The sequence below is a fragment of the Melitaea cinxia genome, chromosome 14 (genome assembly GCF_905220565.1).
Source record: "Melitaea cinxia chromosome 14, ilMelCinx1.1, whole genome shotgun sequence".
NCBI lineage: Eukaryota > Metazoa > Arthropoda > Insecta > Lepidoptera > Nymphalidae > Melitaea > Melitaea cinxia.
Window position 1 is genome coordinate 14,246,453 of NC_059407.1, and position 23,085 is coordinate 14,269,537.

Consider the following 23,085-nt stretch of genomic DNA (forward strand, 5'->3'; position numbering starts at 1 on the left):
TGGCAAATAATTTGAGCATTTATTATAAAACTACCTATTTGAAATTGTTGTTTAAATTATTAATAATATCCCAACCACCCCAAAATACACTTAAAAGTTCTTATTTTATTATTATTATTTTTTGGTTATAAGTCTCCCTACATTTTATTTACACCACAGGTGCTCAAACTTTATCATAATCGAATGCACTATTTTTTATTTTTAAGTGTTTGAAATAAAGAAACAGTTGTGGCTAGAAATATTTATTAATGCGCAATAGCAAAGCCCATTAATCACGGCTAATTCCAGAGAAAATCAATTCGTTATTACTGAATTTACAGCTGTAGTGCCCAAAAGTTTGAACAAAGGTATCAAATTTAGTACTTAAAAAAATTGTAAGAAAATCCTAGACCGTTGCAGATAGATTTTTTTTTGTGAGTTGGCCCTGTGCCCCCCCACAAGCACCTGCGGGGCTATCCATTAATTACTGCACACCTGTATATATTAACATACATAACAACTTCACTGAATTAAAAGGCACCAAAATTACATATATTTAATCAAAGAATTTGTTACGTATAGACTGAATGACTAAAGTTAAGACTAAAAATACTAGTTAACACCGCAAACGTTGTTTTATCATATATGTTACTAGCCCCCTTAACCCCCCTCCCCCCTTATAACTTAGGGTTATGAAAAATAGATGTTGGCTGATTCTAAGGCCTACCCGATATGGACACAAAATTTCATAAAAAACGGGCCAGCAGATATTTTGTTCCAACACAAGTTGTATCCATTTAGAACCGGTATTATCTTCTTAATAAGTGTTTTTCGAAGTTATTCTTCTATTCTCTTTCCAACTCAAGTCCTAGTAACATAATATAGAATACCGAAGTTAGAATGTAGCAGATATGTTTTCATTGATGTTAAGGTTAGGTTTGTTTTAAGTACCAATGGAACGTGTAAGCAAATGTGGGTTACTGGAATTAGAGGAACAAACTTAGAATATCTTCTATTAAATTCAGGAGTGATCTCTTTATTTCTTATACTAGGCATCAGCTGATATAATATGATTAAACTTATAAATATTAATTTAACGTTAGGTTACATAAGCACACGTTAGCGCAACGGTCACAATGCCCAGTGTGATATTACAGGCTGAAGCTATACATAAACTAAATTACTATTTAATAATTATACTCATACGTTTTAAATGTGAAAAAAATTAAACAGATTTATGACACGTTTATTATTTCCAAAATGTATTACAGAGCGTATACGCGTACATAGTCCACGATCATTTCGGGTGAGTACCAAGTAGGATACCAGTGGTCCTTGTTCTGCCAGAATTTGTAGAGTGCCTTTCTGCTGCGGTTCTCCCAAGGTTTGTCAGGACTGTCGGGGAAGTCGTGAATACCACCCACACGGACACCCAAGGTTATGTAGAACTGGAATACAAAACGGTATAAATAATCAATATTGATAAATAAATTCATTGCGAATGGAGGACCCTCAAGAATGGATTGAGCGCTCGGCAGGAGTAGCCTGGTCAACAAAATTTATAGAATATTAAAAGTCAAGTTAATATGATCAAACAAGTGATGGCGACATACTCAACAAATCGATAATACTGTCATCCACTGAGATAAGATAGGGACTTTTGTTCCTTTTCAAAACTGAGAGTCAGTTCTTTATGCTAACTATTAATAGTTAAATAATTAATATTTGCAGTTATTTTATTTATTCTGTAATGCAAACCATTTACTGCTACGACAATACACACACTACATAGGCTACCCTATTATATTATAGATATTTACCTAAAAAAAAAAAACTAAAATTTAGGTGGCCAGAGATCATGGGAGGGTACGAGGAAGTGTGGGTAAAGCGCTTCGATGCTTCTGGTGTTGCAGGCGTTTATATGCTTGTTTGCTGACCCAATCGTATATATTATACTAACTGAGGTAGGGCACAGCAGAAATTTCCTGCTCAAAACATGGAGCAGCCCGACTGGGGTAGTACCTCTGTGGCGACATCTATCGCGCGAATTACGAACGACTACAAACTACGTAATTAGAGAAAACTGACGTATGCTACATCGCGCTATCAGAGTTTTCAAAGTGATTAAGTATATATACAAGATCCCGACAACAACCGTTGGGCCGGTAGCCTGCCAGACACAACATCCGTCTGGTTGGAGGATCCTCCCTTTTCCTCACGCTCCTAAACTGGTGACCCCGAGCATGAATATCAGCGCAGCCTTCGCAAGCTACGTCATCATGACGTCATCATCACTTGACCCCGAGCATGAACATCAGCGCAACCTTCATCGTCATCATCACTTCCTCAAGCTTTCGAGCAGCGAGTAGCATCCAGTATCTACGGCTTCAGCCAGCCAGCATCTACGGCTACTACGGGTATCCTGACCACCAGCATGCAGTGTACGCGCATTCCTGGTCATCGCCCACAGCCTTCTCAGCGACTTTGGCACAGCACACTGCACTTCGGCCGGTCAGCAAGCAGAGACGCACTTCTCTCCTGGTCGACGCAGCAGCAGCCACTACGCAGCACTGCACCACTCCGACTCACTGGAGCATATGCAGCATCACCGCAGACAGTTCCGACTCACCGTGAACTATGCGGCATCTGGTTCCGACTCACTGGAACATTCCACTGGCCCGGCAAGCATGACAAGATTAATGGACGACTTAACCTGCTATCGACCTCCGGTCTCGGAGGGGAGTAATGTGGCGACATCTATCGCGCGAATTACGAACGACTACAAACTACGTAATTAGAGAAAACTGACGTATGCTACATCGCGCTATCAGAGTTTTCAAAGTGATTAAGTATATATACAAGATCCCGACACAACCGTCGGGGGCGTTAGCCCGCCAGACACAACACCCGTCTGGTCCGAGGATCCACCCTTTTCTTCAGACTTCCAAACCTCGACCTTACAGAAGATCACAGCAAAATAATACTGTTTTCAAGCAGTATTGTGTTTCTGTTGGTAAGGTGACCAGAGCTCCTGGGGGGATTGGGGATTGGGTCGGCAACGCGCTTGCGATGCTTTTGGTGTTGCAGGCGTCTATAAGCTACGGTAATCGCTTACCATCAGGTGAGCCGTACGTTTGTTTGAAGACCCAGTCGTACAATACTCACCAGCTGGTCGAGCGGCGCCACGAGCGAGCCGCGCAGCCAGCCGGCGGCGTGCGGCACGGCGCGGTCGCGAGCGCTGGAGTAGAACCCGTCCCCCGGCCGCACCGTGCCGTAGGTCTCACCGTCTACTAGCATCTCGATTCCATCTGCAAAGATGACGCAAATCATTACTATCTATATATTAATATGTGAAGCAAAAACTTTGTAGATATGACTCAAATCATTATTATCTATATATTGTTACGTGCTAGGGATCGAAGGATTTGGAGAGAAAGACCTGCTGACTCTTTTCAAGACTTTATTCACAAGCACTAGGTCCAACACAAAGCACTAGGTTCAAACACAAAGCACTAGGTTCAAACACTAAGCACTAACAATGTCCTAAGTCGTAGCCAATGTCGTAGGTTTCGCTGGTACCACTCTACTACTCTACACGTCTGCAACTTTGGAGATTTCCCTTTTCGGCGGGTTGGGTTATGCAGCCATACCAGTGACCCTTCTTTGAAGCCGCTCGTGTTCGGTTTCCGGTCGTCTCTGGTTTTCATATTCTCGCTTGACTGTAACCCATTTTCCCGAACCAGGGCGTGTATATAGCGCATTTTTTCCCTCAAATCGCTGACATAGTCTTGTACGGTATTTGGTCCCTCCGGTGACCCTCCAGTCAATAGGTCTACTGGTATTCGTAATTCTCTACCGTAATTGACATACGCCGGGGTAGCTTTTATGCTCTCATGCTCGGCGGTTCGGTACGATAGAAGGAAAAGTGGTATATACTTGTCCCAATCCTTTTGTTTGTCGTCTACCAATTTCGCCAAAATGCCTCTCAAGGGTCTGGTTAAATCTCTCAACCATTCCATCAGACTGTGGATGGTACGCGGTGGTCCTCGTCTTATGCATGCCCAAAATTCTGCACACTTCCTGGAATACTTGCGATTCGAAGTTTCTGCCCTGATCAGAATGGATTTCTAGAGGCACACCAAAGCGACATATCACTTCTTCGAGTAACTTAGAAGCGACTGTTGTAGCTTCTTGGTTTGGTATGGCGAATACTTCGGGCCATTTGGTGAAGTAGTCCATGACGACCATAAAATACTTGTTTCCCGATTCCGTTACAGGAAATGGCCCCGCTACGTCAACTGCAATTCGTTCCCACGGTGCACCGACGTTATACAACCGCAGATTTCCACGGCACCTGGTCTGTGGTTCTTTTACAGCAGCGCAAGTAGTACATTTGCGGCACCAATCGTGTACATCATCATCTCGACAATGCAACCAGTAGAATCGTTCTCGCACTTTTGTTAACGTCCTCTTGACACCTAGATGACCTCCTGATACGCCATCATGTATTTCACGGAGAACATCTGGCACTCTCGTTCTTGAGACAATTATCTGAAGGCGGAACTCTCTGCCGTTAGTCTTCTCCCATTTCCGGTAGAGTATTCCGTTTTGAAGTATCAGACTGTCCCATTGAGCTCAGTACGCCTTAGTGATAGCGCCAGTGGGTGCAACCTCACTCCAGATTGGTTTTACGTCACCCCGTTTCTTCCACGTGATGATGTGCCGAAGGTCGTCATCTCTTTCTTGAGCTTCCCTCATAGAATCATTCTCCCAGATACCCAAAGGACTTGTTCTTGTTAGCTTTAATGTTACTTCATTAGATTCTTGCTTAACACAATGTTTGCAGTCTTCCGAACACTGCCTTCGTTAGAGTGCGTCGGCATTCCCATGCATCTTTTCGCTGCGGTGTTTCGTCTTGAAGTCATACTTCTGATCCCGGGCAGGGGGCGAAGCCCCTTGCTTCTTCAGCTCCTCTATTTGTTCCTCGATCCTTTTCATCCTTGCTATCTGGGTCTTCTTCTGCGGACAGTTGAGCTGAACATGGCCCCTCTCGCCGCACTTGTAGCACATGACTCCATAGCTTTTCTTCGTGGGAGCCTTCGCCTCTTTGACTTCCTCAGAAACCTCGCGGATCTTATGGGTCTGCCGTATGTCATGGCGAACAGCCTCGACCTCCAAAGCATGCGCCAATGCTTCCTTCAACGATGTATGGTGACGAAGCCTCACTGCAGCTCTGACCTCCAGGTCTTTGATTCCGTCGACAAATGCTTGAACAATATTCGTGTCTACCATCTTGGTGTCTGCTCCTGGGTGTGCCTTCCTGACGAGTTTCTCAATTTCCAACGCCCATTGTTGTAGTCCTTCTCCTGAGCGAGGAGAGGGATTGAGGGATTCAAGTGCCTCCATCAAGTCTCGGAACCCGTTTCCTGTATGTGGAAGTGCTTCCAGAACCGACAAAGCTTGCCCTCTGAGCGCAACAGTGAGAGCGGTCAGGCATTGCTCTTCCGTCCATCCGTTGGCAGTAGCAACCGTCTGGAATTGTTGACGATAAGCGTTCCACGGAGTAGTACCGTCGTATAGAGGCACTTTCACTCTTGGTCCTTGCGCCACTCCGGTACTTCCACTTGACATCGCGGCTCCCGTGGTTTCAAGGCGCACTACTTTCTTCTGTAATTCAGTGAGGCCGGTTTTCACATTTTCAACAAACACCTACCAATACACCAATCCTAACCCGGTAACTCGTTCTTCCACTACGTCGACATCTTTTCGAAGCTTAGTCACCGCGTCACTAACATCTTTTACAGCCCAAAGCGTTTTTTTCTTGGAGCTCTTTTTGTTGCTCTTGTAATTCTTGCACAGCACCACGAATCTCAGCCCTTTGCTGCTCTTGTGATTCTTGCAATTTGAGACTTGTTTGTTCAATTAATTTAATTAAACTTCCTAATTGAAGAGCCACTTGAGGGTCTGTAGAAGTTACGGTGTCACTGGTGGGCGTGGTAAGGTGGGCGGGTCCGGTGGGCGGGGCTTGAGACAAAGTTGGCGGGGGCTGAGCCTGAGGGGGCGGGGCCTGAACCCGAGTGGATGGGGTCTGAGTCTGAGTGGGTGGGGCCTGGGGGGCGTGGTCAGTGGGCGAGGCATGATAGGTGGGGTCAGTGGGCGGGGCTTGGCCCACGGTGGGCGGAGCATGGTCCCCAGTGGGTGTGGCCTCCGCAGCTCGTTGTGCCCTTGTCCTGACGGCCCCCTTGAAGTCTTCTCTCGGAGTCAATGGCATCACCAAATCTCACTTCCGACGCCAGTTGTTACGTGCTAGGGTTCGAAGGATTTGGAGAGAAAGACCTGCTGACTCTTTTCATGACTTTATTCACAAGCACTAGGTCCAACACAAAGCACTAGGTTCAAACACTAAGCACTAACAATGTCCTAAGTCGTAGCCAATGTCGTAGGTTTCGCTGGTACCACTCTTGATCACTAGTTTTCACTCTTGAAGTTGCCTCGAAGATCGCTCAAACTGAACTGCACTCGCTCGCCTACCTACGGCTATTTATATCTGCCGACGCGAGGCCCAGACCATTCTGGAAAGTTCGCGAATGTACCCGGTTTTCGAAACTATACTTCTATATAGTTCCACAGTAGTTCCTCTAACGCCATCTAGTATTGAGTAGAGAGTTTCGTGCTATCGCTGTCTTTGTATGGTTTCAACGGTTGCCGCTAGATGGTGCTAGTTTCTTTTTGTGTTCGTAACAATATTAATACGTTAAGCAAAAACTTTGTAGATATGACTCACATCATTACTATCTATATATTAATACGTCAAGCAAAAACTTTGTAGATATGACTCAAATCATTATTATCTATATATTAATACGTCAAGCAAAAACTTTGTAGATATGACTCAAATCATTATTGTCTATTTAATAATACGTGAAGCAAAAACTTTGTAGATATGACTCACATCATTACTATCTATATATTAATACGTCAAGCAAAAACTTTGTAGATATGACTCAAATCATTATTATCTATATATTAATACGTGAAGCAAAAACTTTGTAGATATGACTCACATCATTACTATCTATATATTAATACGTCAAGCAAAAACTTTGTAGATATGACTCAAATCATTATTATCTGTATATTAATACGTGAAGCAAAAACTTTGTAGGTACACTTTTTACGAAAATTGCGCGGACGAAGGAGTATGAAATTTCGTACGCTTGTAGTTTATAAAGAGAAGGAATGTACAATGCTAATATTTTCTAAAAATTATGCATAAAAATATATTAAATCAATAAAAAAAAAAACTTACATTACACACACTATCATGTATTTGACACACACACACATATTATACTCATTTATTGATTGTCAAAGTCTGAAGTCAAATTGAAATTTTTTAAATTTTTTTAAAGTTTTTTATTTATTTTTGTGCTGTGTGGCTACGGCACTAAAGAATTTAGCCACCCCATCTCTTCCCGTGGGTGTCGTAAGAGGCGACTAAGGGATAACACAGTTCCACTACCACCTTGGAACTTAAAAGGCCGACCGATGGCGGGATAGCCATCCAACTGCTGGCTTTTTAAATGCACAGACCGAGGACGGGCAGCAGCGTCTTCGGTGCGATAAAGTCAGCCCTGCGGTCACCAACCCGCCTGCCCAGCGTGGTGACTACGGGCAAAAAACCCAGAGTTCGCACCAAAAATTTAGGCCCTTAGTTCCCGGCAGCCCCACTATTCCCGGCTACGGCAGCGGCCGTGGTAACGGTGGGGTAGAGGGTGCCAAGAATCACCGGGGTACGGGAGGCTGCCATAGAAAAATATTCCTGGCTACGTATAAAGGACGCACGCTACGGTTGGACCATCGCCTCACCGAACTTGAGGTAGAACATTAAGTGGAGCATACTGGGGTTGTCTGAAGTCCGAAGAGAGGGAGAGGACACGATGATCCTGGACTCCGGGCACTTGTTCTACTTCCGTGAAGGTGATGGGCTTTCCCAAGGTGGCGTCGGTTTTCTGGTTCACAAGACTCTCACTAACAACGTTGTGGAAGTCAGTAGTGTGTCGACCCGGGTAGCGTACCTTGTACTTAAGCTCACCGACAGGTACTCCCTGAAAGTGATACAGGTATATGCGCCGACCTCGGCACACTCTGACGATGAAGTCGAAGCCTTGTATGAAGATATTACAAGGGCCATACATGGCACTACTTCGACCTTCTACAGCGTTGTTATGGGAGACTTCAACGCTAAAGTGGGAGTACAAGGCCGCGACGGATCGAGCATCGGACCACACGGATTAGGGCACAGGAATCACAGGGGGCAGACGCTTGTCAACTTCCTCGAATCGGAGGGGCTCTTCTTGATGAACTCATTTTTTGAGAAGAAGCCCCAAAGGAGGTGGACATGGCAAAGCCCCGATACTGTGACGAGGAACGAGATAGATTTCATCATAGCGGATAAAAGGCATATATTCAGAGATGTCTCAGTGGTTAACAGGTTTAACACCGGCAGCGACCACCGGCTAGTACGGGGCACTCTGAATATATGTCTCCGAAAGGAGCGGACCCGCTTGACGAAATCTACTCTCCGACCTACGCTGCCCCAAATACTATGTGGCTCCGAGCAGTTCCAATTGGAACTCCAAAACCGATTCGATTCGCTGGAAACTACTAGCGACGTGGACGAGATAACCGAGAACGTGGTGAAGACGCTGTGTACACTGGGTCGCAGGCACTTTCCACCAAAAAAGCCAACGAAGCAGTCCAAACTTTCTCCCGAAGCCTTGGATCTGATGCGGCAGAGGCACGAGTTGCCGGCTGCTTCGCCAGAACAGAGGGCTCTTTCCAAGAGGATACGGAAACTTATTCGCCGAGACCTCCGCTGCTCAAATACGAGAGAGGTTACTACTCTGATTGAACAGAATAGGGGGTCCAAGGTTTTCCAAAGACCATTGGGGAGAAGCCTTCTTGCGAAGCTTAAAACAGCAGATGGCAGAACCGTCTGCTCTCGCCCTCAGATCCGAGAAGAGGTTGAGAATTTTTATGGACAGCTGTACTCGTCTAGCGCACGCAAGCCTGCGACTTGAGACACCGAAGATCCACAGGCACCATTTTTGCGCCATTATTCGGAGAGTATCCCGGACTTCGAAGAGTGCGAGATTAGTACAGCGCTCGGGCAGCTTAAAAACGGGAGGGCCCCGGGGGATGACGGAGTTACCACTGAACTCCTTAAAACCGCAGGGCGACCTGTCCTGAAAGCCTTGGCAAGACTATTTAACGCCGTCATCCACCGAGGTACCACGCCGGAGGCGTAGTCCAGGAGTGTGGTGGTGCTGTTCTTTAAGAGAGACGATAAGTCTCTGTTAAAGAATTACAGACCGATCTCACTTCTGAGCCACGTCTATAAGCTGTTTTCGAGGGTTGTTACGAATCGTCTCGCCAGAAGACTCGACGAATTCCAACCACCAGAGCAGGCTGGGTTTCGGAATGGCTACAGCACCGTGGACCACATCCATACTGTTCGACAGATTATCCAAAAGACGGAAGAATATAATCAACCGCTGTGTATGGCATTTGTGGACTACGAGAAAGCCTTCGACTCTGTCGAGACCTGGGCTGTCCTGGACTCTCTGCAGATATGTCATATCGACTGGCGATATATCGAGGTACTGAAATCTATGTACGACGCGGCGACGATGACCGTTCATGTCAATGACCAAAGAACAAGACCTATTTCCCTCCGGCGTGGGGTAAGACAGGAGGATGTAATATCACCGAAACTGTTTACCACTGCGCTAGAGGATGTTTTTAAGACCTTGGATTGGGGGGAACGAGGCATCAACGTCAACGGTGAATTCATCTCTCACCTTCGTTTCGCCGACGATATTGTCATCTTTGCGGAGACGCTGGATGAGTTAGGCCAAATGCTGGCCGGCCTAAACGAGTCCTCCCGACGTGTCGGTCTCTGTATGAACTTGGATAAGACGAAAGTTATGTTTAACAACCAAGTCATACCGATACCGGTATCGGTCGATGGTACCCTTCTCGAAGTTGTTCAGGATTATATTTACCTAGGCCATACTATCCAACTAGGCCGCAACAACTTCGAGAAGGAGGCCGATAGGAGGATTCGGTTGGGCTGGGCGGCGTTTGGCAGACTCCGTCGAGTCTTCACTTCGAAGATTCCGCAATGCTTGAAGACTAAAGTTTTCGAGCAATGCGTCCTGCCTGTGTTAACATACGGAGCCGAGACGTGGACACTGACGAAGGGACTGGTCCACAAGCTTAAAGTCGCTCAACATGCAATGGAACGGGCTATGTTTGGGGTCTCTCTCAAAGACAGGATTAGAAATGAGACTATCCGCGAGAGAACGAAAGTAACCGACATAGCCCACAGAATTAGCAAGTTGAAGTGGCAGTGGGCTGGTCATTTGTGTCGCAGGAGCGATGGCCGTTGGAGTAGACGGGTCCTAGAGTGGAGACCGCGTCTTGGCAAACGCAGTGTGGGACGTCCTCCGGCCCGTTGGACCGACGATCTACGTAAGATTGCCGGTGTAGGCTGGATGAGGATTGCGGAAGACCGGGATGTGTGGCGCGAACTTAGGGAGACCTATGTCCACCAGTGGACTGCGATAGGCTGAAGTGTGTTTTTATTTTTATCATTTTTTTTCAAATTTAAATATTTAATTATGGTCGAATTTCGACCACTGGTCGACCACCGGTTTTTATTATTTTATTAATTGGATTCTTGTCTTACATGGAGAAAGAGGCTTATACTCGTATACAGCAATGGGATTTTAAAAGCTGAATCGTGATCGTCGATCGTGATTAATTTAATACATAAGATATGGCATATAAGATACGGCATACTAAATTTAAAAAAATACAATTTTTTTTATAATTGTTAAAAAGACAATATGTGTATCGTCTAACTGTCCTTATAACAATAGGTTTAATGAAAATCGAAACAATAAAAATTACATGAACACGAAAATGACTAATCAAATAGTCTTCAAAAACACTTTTGAAATGTCATTGTACAGATTAAAATTATATTTGTTTTAATGTATTAATTTTAGTTGAATTTTACCTGCAGAATGCCATTCAGCGTTAGTTGAATTTATGCTTGTTACATTACCCCGCAGAGAGGACCGCAAGTAAATCTGCAGTTACTCTTTTAAAAAACTGTGTTTCATTAATTTATTGACGTCTTGCATGAAATATACCATTACTTTTTTTTCCTTTTATGCAAGTCTTTAAATTTTTACGGACGGACTAGTTTGTTCGTTCCCACACTCACGTTTCAATTATTTTTTGAGTTAGAAACTTTTGATTTTACGTAAAATAGTTTGATAAATTGTAAAAATGTGTTGTGTTAGTTATAAGTGGTTTAATTATTAGAATACCAAAATGGTCAAAAATGACCATTACGAGACTATATTATTAATATATAGTCACTGTTTTTGTTTTATATTCTTGGATTTTATCTTAATTTTTTTTTGTAAAAACAAATATAGAATAAAACGAACCAGGTTTCCAAATCAAGGTGTAAATGTGAAAGTCCTTGTTCCAGTTCTCGATACCAAGTTTTTCTTTCAAATGGTACGATCTATATGGTTCAGCGTCAGAAAGTATCGGTCCACCGTACAATGTCTTAGCGAACGCCGGATTTCCTTTAGCATAAGCTATTCGAATCAGGCCGGAAGCGTAGCGTTCACTTCCGTATACATTATCACGTGGTTCCAAATTGATTTCTGGAAAAAAAAAAATTTTTAAGCGTTTCCGTACAGAATAATTTTATCATTTTTCGTTTGGATCGGTGTTTTTTTTTTTGTCCACGAAGAATAGCTATCGGTTTAAAGTATTTAATAACGAAATAACCAAATAAATTGAAGATTCTTATTTCATATTAAATTTAATAAGATTGACTGTCAACGTTATTTATTATAAATACCTGGCATCAACCAGGAGCCGGCAGGCAGTTTCGCTCTTATTTCGATTTTGCCGAATTTGAAGTTGAAATGATTTTTAGTGGTCAGTTTTCCGGTTATTACGGGCGGCAGGATTTGGGCTCCTGATGCTGACTGAGAGCATTCCCACGTACTGAGTTTCCCGGTGCATCTGAAAAGGTTAATTATTCGGATTAAATTAAGTATTTATCGAGTGTGTGTCTAATATTCCGAACGTGCCTCGTTACACTCTATTTATTGAGATTTTCTATGGTATTTATCTTTGCCCCTCCCCGTAAAATTACGCCTTGTAAATTTTTAAATAATCAATCTTGAAAACGGCAACAATTTTTGTTTAAATTCGCATGCTCTATGCAAAGATTCGTTAAAAAGTCACGCATAAACTACTAACCTGTTTGTTAAATCCCATTGTTCGCTCAAGACTCCTTCATGGAAGTGTGATTCCGTAAGTTCTGGTTTAATTTTCAGCGCGCCATTATCTAGGCTCACAGTTCCGTCGATGTGGTAGGCGTTAAATGGATAATCCTGAAAGGAAAACAGCATTTTCCGTTTTACTAAAAACCAAACTATTAGTAACGTAAAAGTTTTTTTTTGTTTAAGTTAGATTAATGGACCTCGTTTTTATAATTCAAAGGTCGAGTTGTTAAGTGTACGGTAGCAATTTAGATTCAAATTTACTTATACTTGTTTCTGATTTAGGTGCGTGTCCTTGTGGGTTGTCCCACGGTACCTAGGACAAATAATTTTTGATGCTTTTTAAGGGACGGCGAGAATAGATATTCATTTCTCTTTATAATTCTATAAAATGGTTATATATGTTATATCGTCTCTATCTATCTTCTGGTCTATTTTTTTTTTTTTTATGTCACTAGTTCGGCAAACAAGCGTACGACTCACCTGATGGTAAGCGATTACCGTAGCTTATAGACACCTGCAACACCAGAAGCATCGCAAGCGCGTTGCCGACCCAATCCCCAATCCCCTCAGGAGCTCTGGTCACCTTACTCACCAACAGGAACACAATACTGCTTGAAAACAGTATTATTTTGCTGTGATCTTCTGTAAGGTCGAGGTACTACCTCTGTCGGGCTGCTCCATATTTTGAGCAGGAAATTCCTGCTGTGCCCTACCTCAGTTAATAATTTACAAAGATTTATTTTTTACAGTAAATACATCAACCAATAGAGTGACATTATTTCACTTTAATAAGAATTAATTCATAAAATTATTTCTACAAATGGTAAAACGGAACCCATTAATCCGCAGGTCACAGTCGGTTTATCTTGATTCCTTTGGATCAATTTTTTTAACAAGGTAAGGAAGGTGTTTACCCATAAAAATTAGAATTTTAACTTCCGCGTGATCTTTTGGATGAATTTATTTTAGAATATACATAAAATTATAATATATGACTTTGTTACGATAGTAATTGTTTTCATATTGTTTGAAACATATTTTGGGTTTTTGCATTTTTGCTATATCTTCGTCAAAATTTTATAATTTCAGACCATACATATGTACATACTATCATCACAAAATATGTAAGTGACTATGTGAGGAAGTCGCGACATCCATAATTTTAGTAATATAATTCAATACCATAGATATTATGCCGACATCTAAGCTATTCTATTTCTAACCTAGTTGTTTTCGATTTGCGATTCCTCGTCTTACCGTTCTTTATAATAAGCTGTCTAACGCATAATGGTATTGGAAAAACTTATTACGGTCTGAGATCGGGTTCATTAAACAAGAAAACATGTTTTTCGTTCTTTTACGTAAATAGGTATCTATAATAATACTTTAAACTTTTGTCAACTAATTTTTTTAGCAATATGTTTTGTTTTTAATTTACCTACTTGAAAATGAGAACTACTGTTCTTAAATGGTGTTGTGTCCCTGTATTGAGTATGGTTAACTGAGGTAGGGCACAGCAGGAAATTTCAAGGTGGCCAGAGCTCCTGGGGGAAATGGGGATGAGGTTGGCAACGCGCTTGTGATGCTTCTGGTGTTGCAGACATCTATAAACTACGGCAATCGCTTACCATCAGGTGAGCCGTACGCTTGATTACCGAGCTAGTTGCATAAAAAAATGATAGCCAGAATCTTACCCACCACACCAATACCACCTGGGAAGGTTCTAAGGTAAGATCTGCAAATCTCCTTTAATGTTCCAATGTCACAGGTATCCATAGCGCACCATACGCTATTTGGTATTATTGGTATTAAATAAAATTTCGTAAATACTAACCGGTCCTCGGGGAAACATGATCTCAGGATCCCAATTTTTGAGGTCTTCTAATTTTGCCTTGTCAAAATCTTCAGAGAAAATAAGATTTCCTTGACAAACTGTCGAAAAACCTTGCACAACGGTTTTGGAAGCAGCACATATTGGTCGATTAGTTGTTGAACTGCCTTCAGATTCTCGATTGTCGAGAATGGGCATATTATTTGTCACTGGTAATCCGTCCTCTGTGACAAATTCTGAAAAAAAAATACATTTTTTAAGTTTTGAAGTTAATTCTGTTACAAAGATTTTGTTCATCTATCTAGCCATTAGTATGTCACATGGATGTGTTGTGTTTGTTGCTTAATTATTGGAGCATCCAATTAATACTTGAAGCATTATAAACAGTGCTTCTTTTTACTAAAAGAATATACTTTTAGTCTTTAATTTAGCTGTACACTTTGTGACTTTAGTTTCTAATGTTTCAAAATTTTTCAAAAGCTTTCATATAAAGGGACGGGCGGGTATCAAAAAACAACGACGAACAAAACAAACCTTGGGAAAATCTACGACCTCTTAATTATTTGATTAAAATGCGTTTTCCAATCAGTATTCGTTTTGCCCGCCCTGGTAGGGCAAATCAGATAATGTTGACTTTTTTTCTTTTTTAAATTTGAGGAAGAAGTTCTTTTTTATTTTTATTTAAGCAAAAAATTATTAGCCTTATATATTTATATATATTTTTTCTACGCTGTGTGGTTACGGCATTAAGAATATAAGCTACCCCGTCTCTTCCTGTGGGTGTCGTGAGAGGCGATTAAGGAATGACAAGTTCCACTACCACCTTGCAACTTAAAAAGCCGACCGATGGCGGGGTAACCATCCAACTGCTGGCTTTGAAATACACAGGTCGAAGACGGGCAGCAGCGTCTTACACAAACATATGAGTTCACTCCATTTTCGGCGCGAGCTTGTGGAGGCCTATGTACAGCAGTGGACTGTAATAGGCTGAAATAATGATAATGATGATTTTTTCTAATATTTACGCGAATTTAACTTCTTACAATGAAACAACTTTTATCACGGGTTATCACGGTTTTATCACAGTTTATTAAGATTTTTAGATGCCCAACGTTTCGGATACTTTACAGCAAACATGCCATGTCTTCGCGTGACCAATATCACGATTTTATCACGGTTTATTAAGTTTTTTAGATGCCCGACGTTTCGGATACTTTACAACAAATATGCCATGTCCTCGCGTGACCAATTCTCGATAAAATTCAAAAAAGTTGTTTAATTGTAATCATGTTCCCAGTTTTATCCAGCAACCTTATTTTGCTACAATTGTCATACATACCAGTCACCGTCCATTCCCCATTATCCTGCCTGTAACCAAGACCATTCTTGATCACATAAGTCCAGAAATATATTTTGTCTCCGAGTTTTAGTTCCACGTTTCGATCTCTGAAGATCCAAGTTCCATTCTTGGGCTTAGTTATATCTCGCGCCCATTGTCCCGCTTCCAGTCCTTCCATTTCTTGATTCAAGTTGCCATGAAAGGCAAATAGAGAGAAGCCGTCATCTGTAAAGTATGAAAATAATGGTGTAGTTATAAACGTCTAAGCTATGAGGCTGAATCATGAGGAATAAGTAATGATACACGTGTTTATATACCTTTACAAGTGTCAAAATTAAACTTGAAATTTTAAAAGAATAAATCATCTGAAAATATCGTACAGTTCTATTTAATATCTATTTCTGAAGTGAACTGAACTTATCTGAAAGTGTGCTTCATTAAATCGATACTGTTATTTGAGGATTTTAGAATATTATATATAGTAAAATTATTGTTATTTATTTAGGACTACACTAACCCTTATAATGGTTTATCATAAACCATTGTAGTTTGATAGTTGATTGGATGAAATTCTTTCGTTCAATAGTATCAAATTAATTAATTTAAACTGATTAATTAATTAATAATTAAATTAATTTAAAACGTTATTACAAAATTGATTATTATTTAAAATAACCGTTACAATCTTGAAAAAAGATTTTTCATACTTGTGCCAATCATTTTAAGTTTTACACTTTTTAGAACATCGCCATATATATATTTAAAAAAAATACAATTGCTCATTTTAAATAATTGTTATTGTTTATATTTGTATGAAATAATAATTAAAAAAAAATGTGTAAAACAAAATAGAAAATAATTAATGTTATACTTAAATAGATAAAAGCCAATTGTTTATTATGTTATTGTTTTATGACAATGATAATCGAGCCGTTTCGGAGGCGTTTAACTACAAACACCGCGACACGAGAATTTTATATATTAGATAATCTTATATATATATTTATAGTCTATTTATTATTAATAGATTATTTTAATTGATTCTCGTGGCTATATCCATGTTATGCAACAAGCTTTCTTCCCTTGTTGATAAAGGAATGCATGAAAACAATGTAATTATTACATAAGTGATAACCGATTTGAAAAACATAGTAAGAGGCGAATATGAATCAGACTGTTATACGAAGTTTTTAGAGTCGTTTCATTATTTAGATCTATTTAAAATCCAATAACTTTAAATTAATAATATTAATTTAAGCGTTAATATTAATTTAAGCGTCTAGAGGAATCTATATCGTCTTGTATCTACGGGAAAACCCGTTCGAGTTTGTGTTCCTTAATTTCTTTTTTATTATTATTAATTTAATAAATTTATTTTATAATTGTATAAACAATAAATTCCAGCGAAAAACAATTAGGGGTTTTATTGTATGGTATTTAATGTCTTCTACCTATCAGTAATAACTAGACTGACGTCAATACAAAAAATGGAGATTCGTATTTTCTATACGTAATAAAATTTTAAATAGTATTTTATTTAATAATATCTTAGTACATCGCAATGTAAATAATTCACTAATTCTTACGTGAATGAGTAACAAACATCGATCTATACCGAAGTATCTCATAAACTTCCCATTCGCATCATATTACTTCTAATACCTCCAATAGTATGTGTACAAAGTTACACGATGATCGGTTAAGTAGTTTTTGCGTGAAAGCGTAATAAACAAACTTACATTCACATTTATAATATTATATAAAATATAATATAATAATAGGGATTACACACAATGAGTGTGATAGTAGGATTTATTAGTACATACAGATAATTCTATTATTATTACTTTGAATACAAGACCAGTTTATAGTCATAAAAACGTGAACTCTAGTTCAACGATCGCTGCTAATACGAAAAAGTCATCAACCTGTAGTGGTTCTCTCCACGATGCTACAATTATTATTATTTTTTGTTATAATAACTATATTTTTTGTTTTGCATAACTATTATAACAGTATAATGTTACTTAAAATAAGATTGTAATTAATAAACATTGCCTATACGAGTTTTTACTAATTATAATTATATATATGGCCGTCCCCGGCGAATAAAATTATAATTACAAAAATCCCACTTTTAATTATAAATAAAAAACACGTTTTTGTTTATGATTGATAGCTTTAAAAAAGGTTATTTATTTTATGTTAGAAATGATTTAAATGAAACGGCAAATGTACTAAAACTAGTGTTCGCCCAGAGGTCGAATTGTAACCATAGTTAAAATTTTAAATTAAAGAATAACAAAAAATAATGAAAAAAGTTTTTATTTTTTTTTCAATTTGAATATAGACTGACAATCAACAAAAGAGTATAATATGCGTGTGTGTCAAATACATGGTAGTGTGTGTAATGTTTTTTTTTTTGACTACTGTGTACGAAATTTCATATCCCTCCGTCCTCGCGAATTTCGTAAAAAAGGGGTACATAGTTTTTGCTTTACGTATTAATATATAAATATATATGTATAATGATATGTATAAACAAAATAATTATCAAAATGGGTCTATGGTATCCATTATCATTTTAATCTTCATACAGCCTGAACTGAGTCAAATATTGCACTCATTACTAGTCATTTTATTTTACGGGTTTTTAGGGTGCAAGTGATGATGACAACATTTTAATATATTCTTACTTTCGTGAAATGATAGAATGATAACTACTTAATAACTAATACTTCTTCAATGAATCTTATGTTATCTCTAAAGGAATTCTTATTAATTATACAACATATTAACGAAAAGAAAAAGACAATAAGGATTACTACATTTATAAAATTACTTTTGATTTATAGATCTGTTTGAAAAATACCATGCATATATTATTATACTAAAGGCAAATTATTCACAAAAAAATACATCATATAACACGAGTAAATTAATTCATATTGCCAAACAAAAAAAAATGTAATAAATTGTATTTATTTACGGTTGAGGAAAATATTTTATAAAACATTATATTATTACGAATATACTCTTTACAAACAGAATTTTGAAGTTTTGTTTTAAATTTATGTTTAATATATATGGTTGTCTGGTTGTAAGCGTGAATTGTCTACCAAGGATAGTGCAAAAAGGAGTACTGTTTACATTTAATAAGATCGGTTTGTGGATTTTTAACAGACTTTAAAAATGGAGGAGGCTCTTATTTCGTTTGTGTGTTACCTTAATTGTTTACTGGGTAAAGCAATTTTGATGTTTCTTTTGATAGGAAGCTGATGCTTATAATGTTTTAATTAAATTTGATTGAGATCTGACGATCGCTTTTTGAGTTATCCATAATAATGTATATTTTATTGATTATTTTTTCGACTATATGTTATTAGTTATCAACGTATCAATGTTAATTGAAATTGGTGTTTTTCGTTTGCGAGTAAACACAACAATTGGGAGTTAAGGTCATTGGTCAAATTTAATTTTGTAGTCAGTTATGTTGTTATGCTATCAAAATTTGTATAAAATATTCTGATTTATGATAAAAAAAAATATGAGATAACAAGTCGAGTTCCATAAGGAAAAAAATAAAAAAAAATATTTTTTTTCCTAATACATACAATGTAATGAATATTTAGCGCAGGGATTCCCAGATATATTTAATAGAGTTTTAATATAATAGTTTAAAAGTCATTTAAAATTTTAATTCGTTTATTATCTAATTTGTTTTTGAAGTTTGTGTTTTTAATATTTAGGTACCGAAAGTTAAAAATTAACAGAATCAAACTGAAATAACCTATACATATCCTAGTTTTCGGAAAAACTTAGCTTATTATAAATTATATTATGAATACAAGAAATAAGAGATTATTTACACGGATTGTCAATAAATTAAGAATTTTTCCGACGATAAGTAAGTAATAATTGTGTTTGCTCGCAAATGAAAAAAAAACGACTTCAATTACATCGACAAGTAATACAACGTAGGTAGACAAAACAATAGTCAAGTAAATACGCATTATCAAAAATTACTCCAAAAGTTGTAATCTGATCTCGATGAAATTTAAATGTGACCACATGATAAACATCGGCTTTCGGTTAAATTAAACATCATCAAAATCGCTACACCTACTAAAAAGTAATACGGATTTTCGAGGGTTTCCCTCGAATTCTCTGGGATCCCATCATCAGATCCTGGTTTCCTTATCATGGTACCACACTTAATATATCTCCTTTCCAAGAAAAAAAAGTTATCTAAATCGGTTATAATCATCCCCGAACATACATTAAATATATATGTACGGACGAATCGAGTAACCTCCTATTTGTTTGAAGTCGGTTAAAAAGTGAAAATTAATTTTACTGATATCAATCTGAACAACCGCTCTGGTGTAGTGGAGCAAGTAGTCACCCAAAACACCGACGATTTGCAGGTTCGATTCCCGCTCGGGATAGATATGTAAATTTTTACAAATATTTCTTCCCGGTTTTTATGTCTGCCCTTGTGGGTCTCCCCACCGTGCCTCGGAGAGCACGTTAAGCCATCGATCCTGAATGTTATCATAAATACCTGATAGCAATCGATAGTCATAGTAGGGAACATATCCACCAACCCGCAGTTGAGAAACGTGGTGGATTAAGCTCCAATCCTTCTCCTACATGGAGAAAGAGGCCAATGTCCAGCAGTGAGATGTTAAAGGATGAATTGCACGCATGCATGTAGTCTGAACGTTGTTTCCGAGGCACGATGGGTAAACCCACAAAACAGTCATATAAAGTAACAACATATTTGTTTAAATTAAATCATTATCTTACCCGTAATAATTAAGAAAACATAACTATTAATTTAACAAAAATATTTATTAATGATCGTTTTTATTTATTTACTACAAAGTTAATAATTAATTCGTAATTAACAATAACATGTACATAAATAGACATGCCGTCTTCTTTACAATAATATATTTTTATCTTCTACCAATTTAATGTGTTTTTTTTTTTGTTAAAAGAATGTTTGTTTTTATGTTTAAACTTAGTTCATTAATCTCTCGTCTCCTTTTAGACCTTGTTCATCCGTTTAAAAGCTGTTTCCGCCCTATATCCGTTATAAACATTATCGTCTATGCTGAGAACTATTATCATTAAAATCGAGTAGTATAAAAAAACAAGTGTGTGTTTAGGCCACACGACGAACTCATCATCATTCATTCATCATCATTCCAGCCTATTGCGGTCCACTGCTGGACATAGGCCTCCACAAGTTCGCGCCAAAAATGCGTGAACTCATGTGTGTTGCCTATAGTCACCACGCTGGGCAGGCGGGTTGGTGACCGCAGGGCTGGCTTTGTCGCACCGAAGACGCTGCTGCCCGTCTTCAGCCTGTGTATTTCAAAGCCAGCAGGTGGATGGTTATCCAGCCATCGATCGGCTTTTTCAGATCCAAGGTGGTAGTGGAACCTTGTTATCCCTTAGTCGCCTCTTACGACACCCGCGGGTAGAGAGGGGGTGCCTATATTCTTTGGTGCCCTAGCCACACACGACGAACTAAAACTTTGTAAAAACGTAACTGTCTCTCTTACTATATTCACTAACTCCTATCTCCCCTTCAACTTCCGTTCGCCTCGCCCGATCACACTTTTCGTAAAGATTTCCTCACGCGTTTTCCAGCTTACTCCTCAAGCCAAGCGTACGTAAAGAAGTTTAACTTCAAAAACAATTCAAGTCCTACTAAATTGAATAAAGAAATTTTTTAAGATAAATTTTGATTAGGTATAAAATTCAATTATCATTACAATATCATGTCACTTTAGTTTAAAAGAAATTATACATGAGCATGAGTGGATAAATAAAAATAATTTACATAAAATTAAAAATTTGAAAAGGATATCTGTATATATTATAATACGTGAGGCAAAAACCGTCGCTTAAAGCAGAAGCTCAAAATTTCACCGTTATTGGCATAACTTCGTTACCTTATTTAACTACCAAATTAGACTGTTTATCGACATAATTTGGTAAAAAAAAAACCTTATTGCTGAAACTTCAAAATGCGGTTCTTAATCTAAAGCCTAGCCCAAAAACTTTGTACCACTTTTTACGAAAATTGCGCAGACGTAGGAAGGAGTGCAGAATGCTAATGCATTCTACACTCCATCATCTCACTTAATGAGTGCAGAATGCTAATATTTTTTAATTATGCATAAAAATACATTAAATGAGTAGAAAAAAATAAACATTATCCACACTACACTATCAAAGAAAGTTTATAGATACTCTTTTGTTTATTTTTATGGAAATCTTTGACAATAGAACCTTAGTAATGTTCAAACTTATAATTTAAATCAATTATGGTCGAATTTCGACAACTGGGCGACTACTAGTAGAGAGAGAATCAACTATTTGTACGAATTGAATAAAAAAATTTCATAGGAAGAAATAATAGGATGTACTTATATATTATATTTGATAGCATTACAAAAACTATGCTGGACGCTTTTTATATAATATTAAAACGTGGATCACTAACTAGTTGTAAATAAATCGACAAAAAATATTTTGCGTTACGTTTTTGTTTATGAGATTAGATGAATCAGATTGATTTAATATTATTATGTATTATATAGGTACGATTTTTTACTTTTTATACATTACAAAATACTTTGAATGTTGTTTCATATAATTAATGATCCGTATTTTAGTATTGTTGCAAATTAAATTAGAAAGAATTTATTTTAGTGTTTTTATTTATTTTTTGTGTTATTGTATTGTCAGGAAATATTGTTCAACAGAGCTAAATTTTTTGTAGGTAGTTAGATATTTTTCTATTTTAATACAAACTAACTAACATTCAGATAGAGATATTAAATATAATAGGTAATGAAATTAATTTATTGACACATATATACGTTTGCATTTAATTAAAACCATTTTACATGCAATGTATTATTAAACAGTTGTATGTGTACATTATTTATTTATTTACATAATTGTATAAGATTATTTATAAGAAACAAAGATAAAAAATCCTACCTTTTACGGATACTTTGAGTCCCTTGGGATAAATTGCTTCTAGCTTAGCAGGTGGTACTTGATAAGCTTGGTATGCCGTCTTTAATAGGCATAACGCTAAAAATGAAAATAAAGTAAGCTTCCCCATCACGACGTCCGTCCGCAAGCACAGCTCGCTGCAGACTAACAACATGTTTGCCTTTGCCTTGAGTAATTTATCTGCGCCGGAGCATCTAAGGAAATACTATGAAGCTAAGAAAATTCAGAAGTGACGTTAAATATTGGTTGAACAAAAAATACATATGTTTTTTAATGTGTAACTTTTGTTATTAAAATGTAAACTAATTAAATAAATAATAAATATTCTAACTATATTTATTGTAATGTAATATCGAGAAATGTCTTTAATTTTTGATACTTTGATAGTAAGAATATTATAGTTTATACAATAATAAATGAGAAATTACCGGAAAGTATTAAAATTATCGGTAATTTTATTGTAGTTTATTAATCGAGGAGAAACAGGTCCTAATTGTCTATTCTACCTACCG

General features: G+C 38.0%; 1 protein-coding gene across 1 annotated transcript; it reads right to left on the reverse strand.

Moving 5' to 3' along the window:
* Positions 1-1,209: 1,209 nt before the first annotated feature.
* LOC123659531 (beta-1,3-glucan-binding protein-like) lies at positions 1,210-22,740 on the reverse strand. The gene is made up of 8 exons (XM_045594742.1): positions 22,556-22,740; positions 15,533-15,757; positions 14,197-14,429; positions 12,337-12,470; positions 11,930-12,096; positions 11,505-11,729; positions 3,145-3,287; positions 1,210-1,427 (listed from the first exon to the last, which is right to left on the reverse strand). The coding sequence occupies exons 1-8, from the start codon at positions 22,725-22,727 to the stop codon at positions 1,245-1,247; spliced, it is 1,482 nt and encodes a 493-aa protein (XP_045450698.1). The 5' UTR covers positions 22,728-22,740; the 3' UTR covers positions 1,210-1,244.
* Positions 22,741-23,085: the final 345 nt, after the last annotated feature.